At 40.0% G+C, this 7,063-nt stretch overlaps 2 protein-coding genes across 4 annotated transcripts in view; both read right to left on the bottom strand.

Moving 5' to 3' along the window:
* The window catches only part of top2b (DNA topoisomerase II beta), a 36,018-nt gene extending 31,104 nt beyond the window's left edge, over nt 1-4,914 (bottom strand). For both annotated transcript variants that reach the window (XM_032522286.1, XM_032522287.1), the window contains exons 1-3: nt 4,388-4,914; nt 2,434-2,598; nt 1,173-1,263 (exon numbers count right to left, since the gene is read on the bottom strand). In XM_032522286.1, coding sequence (XP_032378177.1) covers nt 1,173-1,263; nt 2,434-2,598; nt 4,388-4,429 — 298 coding nt within the window. In that variant the 5' untranslated portion in view covers nt 4,430-4,914. The remainder of the gene's footprint in view (nt 1-1,172; nt 1,264-2,433; nt 2,599-4,387) is intronic.
* A 204-nt stretch (nt 4,915-5,118) lies between these two features.
* The window catches only part of ngly1 (N-glycanase 1), a 12,340-nt gene continuing 10,395 nt past the window's right edge, over nt 5,119-7,063 (bottom strand). The window contains exons 10-12 of one of the 2 annotated variants that reach the window (XM_032522339.1): nt 6,807-7,014; nt 5,960-6,137; nt 5,119-5,867 (exon numbers count right to left, since the gene is read on the bottom strand). In XM_032522339.1, the coding sequence (XP_032378230.1) occupies nt 5,692-5,867; nt 5,960-6,137; nt 6,807-7,014 (562 nt within the window). In that variant the 3' untranslated portion in view covers nt 5,119-5,691. The remainder of the gene's footprint in view (nt 5,868-5,959; nt 6,138-6,806; nt 7,015-7,063) is intronic. The other variant, XM_032522340.1, reaches the window with a different exon arrangement.

The following is a 7,063-nucleotide window of genomic DNA, read 5'->3' as shown; positions in this document are numbered from 1 at the left end:
GGGGGGGGGGAACATAAATAAAAAACATAAATAAACATATCCCAAAGTGGTGCCTTCAAATGTCTTGTTTTTTATGACAAAGAAAAATCCCAAATCCACAACAATAGAGAAAAAGGCAGAATATTTTCACATTTGAGAAGCTGGAACTAAATAATGTTTTATTAATGGGATAGTTGAAATGGCACTCGAATGCTCATCTTATCATCTTCTGGTCATATGAAAAGATTGAAGTATTTTATTAAGGAGAATGTATTTTTCAGCGGGTTATGAGATCCTTGAGAACAGTAAATGCTGAAGTTGTGATAGGAGACAACCTTTACTGTATCTGCAAAACAATTAGACCCATTTTTTATGGTGAGGAAAATATTTGTGATGGCAAATGATCACCTTTACTGCAAATGTGATCATATCTAAATAAAAAGTAAGTACAATATTAATACTAAAGCAACCAAATAAGAATGATGTACCCCACTTGGTTCACTTCAATGGCCAAAAATGTTTAAAGAATTAGAATTTCACGTTCACACATAAAGAAAGAGTAACTTGTATCGTTTCTGTGAGCCTGCCTTAAATATGTGCAACCAGCCTGGGCAGGCCACAGCAGTAATAACCAGAAAATGAACCTGCCATTAGAATATGAAAGCAATCATCAACAGCACTCCCATGCTGTGGGCCCAGTGTTAATATCTGATTACACTGCTGCGCCTTACTAGAGAGGCATCATTACTCCCACATCGCACTGAGTCCTTAAAACCAACATGTGACAAATAGATGTAGAACTGCTTTATCAACCTTTATTTAGCTGAGGAGCGCTGACTGAGCACGCTTGCACTTTACCAGTTTAGAATTTTTTTTTTTAAATAACTGGAGCTTTGACCGTGAGCTGCCACAAACACTGAAATGATTTCTCTGTCAATTTTTCATTTTTTCACAATGTCCATCCCGGCTGCAAACAGGGCACACAAAGACAAGCTCGCAGAGGGACACTAATCTCCACATACAGTCCTACATCACTGCTGCTGCACAGCGCCAGCAGCAGACTGGGACTCAGAGGACGATGCTGTCGGGTTTATGGTGATAATAAGCCTGCAATCTCAAATGACAAATTACCTTCATGTTAACTGTGCAGATTAGAGTGCCACAGGGAAGAGGAACAGTGTGGATTCACTCACCCAGAATTTCATCAAAGATTTTGTACAGCCCAGGAACGTAGGTGATTTCCCTCTGGTTCATTCCTATTTCTTCATCAAAAACCCACATTTGCTGAAAAACAGATACAAATAATTTGAAGTTCAGGGTGGACCACTCATTGGTAGCAGTGACCATAAAAACAACAAAGCTTAGAGTATGCAAATGAGCAGATAGGTAAACATTGATGAACTAGTTTAAAGGCTGCTTTAAAGTCAAGTGATGTCCTTTTCTATTTGCCTTTACCCACTTAATAATAAAACATTTAAAAGGCGCCTTTCTCAGCACTCAAGGACAACGTACAGGGATACATAAGACATTTAAAAAACAGCAAAAAATAAGTATACAACAATAACAACAACAGAAAAAAAGCAGTTTTAAACAGATGGGGGGGAATGAATTGATGTGACTGACCGGGAGCACAATATAGTCCCTAAACCCACATTACTGATGATTATTTATCCAAAATCTCATTGTGTAATGATTTTGTAAAAATCATCAAGAGTCAACTCTACAATATAATATTGTAATGGAGGGTTTTGGTTAAAAATGTCATGACATTTGAGTTTCTCCACATCGCCAACGCAATTTGATTTCCCCCCAAATCGTTCAGCCCCAACAGCGAGTCATGAGAAAACACGAGACGCGTCAAGCTTCATGAGACTAGTTACTAAAATATTACTGAGTAGTAGACAGATTACCAGAACAACTTTCACAGAGAAAGGTCCAGCGGTAACATGATGCCAATATGTAAATAATAAGCACTTTTAATGAGTTGCAGTGTATGTCTGGGGGCTCTGCAGCCTACCCTAGGGCTGCACGATATGAGGAAAATATGTGATAACGTTGCTGAATACCAAAACAACATTACTTGAGGTAAATAAACAAATATTAAAGTGTACTCAGTTCTGCATCTCTGCTGCTTTCAGTATTCTGCTAAAATACAACAAATTGCGTATTCAAATTTAAAATGAATGAAAAATGATTTCCAACACTCTTTTATTGAACAAACTGAACATTGAACTGAATAAAAAGGCACACTAAAAGACAATTATTAACGGCAGTTTTCCACGGATAGTTTCTCTCAACTAAAACAAAAAAACCTCTGAGTGGCTTTTGCGATATGTCGCAGGCTTTTGTGATGCGTTTGCTGCGCCCGTTGATATTGCAAGGACGATCAAAATCGATACATTGTGCAGCCCTAGTCTATCCTCAACAATGAAAGGCCCGTTCCTCTGGACTCACCTGGGTGATGGGCTCCACGGTGCCGATGTACGTGTCTGGACGGAGAAGAATGTGCTCGAGCTGGGTCTTCTTCTGGTACACCCTCTCCACAGACAACTTGGAGCCAGCCTTGTCTTTCTTGGCCCCTTCCATCTTGCCAGTATCACCTCTGCCATTAGCAGCCTCCTGTTTGGCAGAATGGTTTCTGTTATTAATACACATATAACTATGTATGTATGTGCCTGCATTAAAAAAAAGGACTTTGATTATCAGTGGCCAACACCAGGGGGACGCTGTAGACCTCTGTGGCTTTGTGATTTGGTGACACATAATCAACAGAAGCAAACTACCAGCCATTGCTCTGGAATTGGAAGGCTTGTGTTGTGTTTAAAGCTATAGTGTGTAGATGCTGTCTCCACATGAGGAATTCTAAGTAACAACAACACTGTCAGCGCTTCCATATGATGTAAGCCTTCGGTGATCGCGCACCCCCTCCCCTCCCAGTTGCTAGTAGCCAAGGAGGACAAGAGGGTTAAAAAACATGATGGACTCTTCAGAAGAGGTCATTTTCTTCACTTGGGTTTCTGAAAGTGGCCGGACGCCACCATCTTCTGAACATATTCATACTGAGAGATACAGAGAGAGCGGTGAGGAGCTGACAGTCTTAACTAGTTGTGTAGCAACTCATTTGGCTTGAATGTAACGGACATTAATATCAAAAAGTTACACATACTGAAATGAGCTTTAAGTCTTCTATGTTTCTATTCCATAAGACTGTAATATTTGTAACGGTTAATAATTAAGTTTGAAATGTTAGTGAGCATAAGATGTGAAATTTTGGTAATATTTAAAAGGCAATTCATTATTATGTATATACTTGCCTTTAACATTAATATGCCAGACAAAAAAAAGGCTGTTACTTTAAGGAATGCAAACAAATGCTCAATCACAACATCAACAAATGTATTGCTTTAATTTCATTTTAAACAAAAATAACAATCATATCTATGAAGTGTTGCAAACAATATATTTAATCTGTCCGAAAACTCACCCCACAGATCGTAATGCACATTCTAATAAACAGTACAGTAGGAGTTGAACGTGCATCACAAATTGCACCTCAAATGTGTTTAATGCAACTTTAATTTTCACTGGATCAAATGTAATTTTCCTTAATATCAGTATTCCACAAGTTTGCAATCCTGGTGGATACTGGTTACTTCTAGGTAGTGTCAAACCAAGACGCCATTGAAAAGCCATGCTCAGTAGCAATAGTACACAACTGCCATGTACACTAGAAGGTGTGCATACGTTAGACACGTTCGGTTAAACACGTGACGTCGGTAGTACAGTGGCTTTCAAGTGGTTTAGTAACTTCTACTGGGGCTCACCGGTTCACACTGGGACCGGCAGACACCAGTGGAACCAGACTGGAGACTCACTGAGACAACATGGATTTATACCGTAGTAATAACAATGCACCCATGGTTTGCTATAAGTTAAGCTCGCGGCGTGTTGAACGTTGGTTATTAATAAACAAGGTACAGCTCAATTAGTTTTCTCCGTTAAGTTAGAACCAGTCTGAACTTAAAAGGTTTTTAACCAACGTTGTGAACTGTGGTCCCGGGGTCTTCATAGTGAGACATGACGTTTTCAGTCTCGGCTTGCGCCTTTTATGTTTGTTAGCCTAGCTGTATTTGTAAAAACCGTTCCTGCATCGGGGCTAACGGTAGGGCCTTTAAACCCGGTCAGAATTTAAACCGGGAGCACAGCTGACCGCTCTTTAACAAGCAGGAGAGGCGAGTAGGCAGTATGGGAGATTTCCCGTTAAATGCGAGCGTAAGCTTTTAACGGACCCCGGTCGCACTGTGTTAGGTGAACGTAACACTTTGAGGCGTTGCAAAAAGCCCAGCTTAGATGGTACGTCTGTATGCGAGTTATCGTTAGTTGATGGTTAGAAGACTCACTAACTTACCATCCACGAAAGACCCCCGCTTCCTGCTGCGCCGTTGGACATCTTCCTTTGTGATCCTAATGTTTTGTGATTCACCTCGCAAAATGTCTTCAATTCCAGCGAGATTAAATGTCCGGCGGACAACAAATGTCTCAGTTGCTGAAAGGTATCCAAACCTGTTTATCGTCCATGTCTTTCTGCTTAAAGTTAATCCTTTGAATGTACCAAAACAAGCAGAGGAGGAGAGTGTATAGCTGCTATTGTTAAAATCGACAAGCGGTGGCACAATGGGCCTAAACTTCCAACAAAGATGCTAACCGGGCTACTTGCTGCCAAATAAATACTGTACAAAACACGCGCATTAAATAAGACTTACAATTTCATGTGAAAACTCGAGAGAATAAAATAGGAGTTTAACTAAAATGCTCTCAAAACGATACATTTAAATACATTTCATTTAGAAATAAAACGACTAGCTAGCAGCAGCTATCGCTGTTCGGCTCCGCCATCTGCAAGATAGACGGCGAATCGCCTCGCAGATAAACCGACCAATCAGGTGGCTGCTTTTCAAAGGCACCGGTACTTTGACCAATACAAAAGCACACATTTTAGTGACCTGTGGCATTTTTTCGACGCAAGATGGCGGCAAAAACTAGCTTCATCATTATAAGACTAGACCCTATGGACTGTCTGGTCTGTAGACCCTACTCACACATTGTATAATGTAATGCATACATTGGCGTAACCACTACCAGACTGCAAAAATATCTTTATTATACCACCATATATTTCCCAACATTCAGCACTTTCCACCACACCAATACTCAATTTATAATTATACACATGGATGTAACTGGCCATGGAAAGGTGAAATACATTCCATAGCCAGAAATAAATGGCACAATTATTTATTACTAGCATTACTGGAGCAACCTGTGCTGACAAGGGCATTAAGCCCGGTTTGCTGTGTGGAACGTCTCCATGTATCACAATTTACAGACACATTCACAGTGAAGGGCACGTTTTACAAATACTATGTCTAGCTCTTTAAACCCTGTATATTGTATACGGCATGTCTTACTTGTTATTTTGTTAGCAGTTAAATGTGTGACATCTGTTTTCTGTGATAGGACCAAAATCCATGCTTCATTCATTTATCATTAGGCCATGCATATTCAATCATCCTGGTAGACTTACACAAATTAAAATATTACACGGATTTGTCATACAAAACTATCATCCGAACAATTAGCTCAGAACTTCTCAAAGCAGTTAGGGAGTTATTTGTCAAACGAGGGACCTCATTATGTCAATTAAAACAACTGTTAAGCATCGTCTAAGTGGACGAGGATTTCAAATGAAGACTCCTCCGTCTCCTTCAAGCTTTGTCTGAAGAGCTGAGAGTGTTGCCATGACGTCTCCTCTTCTCCACCACTGAGTCCTGCTACAACAATGAACTCTGAGGAGCCGGACAGACTCTGGAATGACTGCATCTTCCCATCTGAAAGTTCCAACACAGGAGGGGAAATCATTAGGAGGGATTCATGTCACACAATTATCTATTACACACAAATATCTATTACATAACCATACCTCCAGAGAACTCTGTAGTAATCTGGCCTGCCTGCAAGTGCCAGCAGACTTTCCCAGAGTGGAATGTTTGGCTACTGGCCATGATCGAGACAGACTTTATCTTCATTCCCGCCGGAGCAAAGTCAAACTTCCAGCTAATTTTTCCCATAGAGGAACCTTCTGTTCGAGCTATGTACACCTGAAGAAAGACATACAATCTGGTCACCTGTTTTCTGTGCTGTTAGAAGTAGCTAGGAGTTAATGTAGACATGTAACATTTCCTCTATTGTCATGCATACATACATACAAGGGGTGGGAATCACCAGACGCCTCCCAATAAGATATCATCACGATACTTATGCCATGATACGATATTATTGTGATTTTAAATATGTTGCAATATTCTGCGATATATTGCAATTTAAAACCTTTTTTCCAACTTCTAATTTTTCCCAATTTCAAATGATGTCGCCAAAAGGAAACTTTGTCAACATCCGTGTTATCAAAAAAGAAACATTTCTCTGTTTATTCATATCACTTCAATGGTATTGCTGCAAAATGGGACAAACTGAGCAACACATATATGATAAAAGATCGATAGCTGGCGCCTGTGTATTGATACTGTATTGCCACAAAAATATCGCAATGCAATGCTGTATCAATTTTTTCACCCCACCTCTAATACATACATACATACATACATACATACATACATACATACATACATACATACATACATACATTTTTATACAGTACACTGACCTTTGTTGAGTTTAACATTTTAAGTTCCCTGAGCCACAGAATACTGAAAATGTAAATTGTATTCAAACTGACAAATATGTGTTTGTTGATCAAACGATAAACGTACCATCTGCCAGTCATTCTCCACCTTTCTGAAGACGGACTCCTTCCTCCACACACACTGATCCCAGCTGGGAATGAACTCAGAGTTGTTGGACACTCGACAGTACTGGTCTTTGGCGGCATTGTAGCGCACGTGCAGTAACCGGTCGCTCTTCTCTTTCTCAGTAGGAGTAAACACATAACCTGCAGCCTGACAACACACACACACACACACACAAGGAGTAAACACATAACCTGCAGCCTGACAACACACACACACAA

Source organism: Etheostoma spectabile, chromosome 8, assembly GCF_008692095.1.
Source record: "Etheostoma spectabile isolate EspeVRDwgs_2016 chromosome 8, UIUC_Espe_1.0, whole genome shotgun sequence".
Lineage (NCBI taxonomy): Eukaryota > Metazoa > Chordata > Actinopteri > Perciformes > Percidae > Etheostoma > Etheostoma spectabile.
Note: the sequence above shows the minus strand (reverse complement) of the source record. Positions and strands in the feature narration are given on the sequence as shown.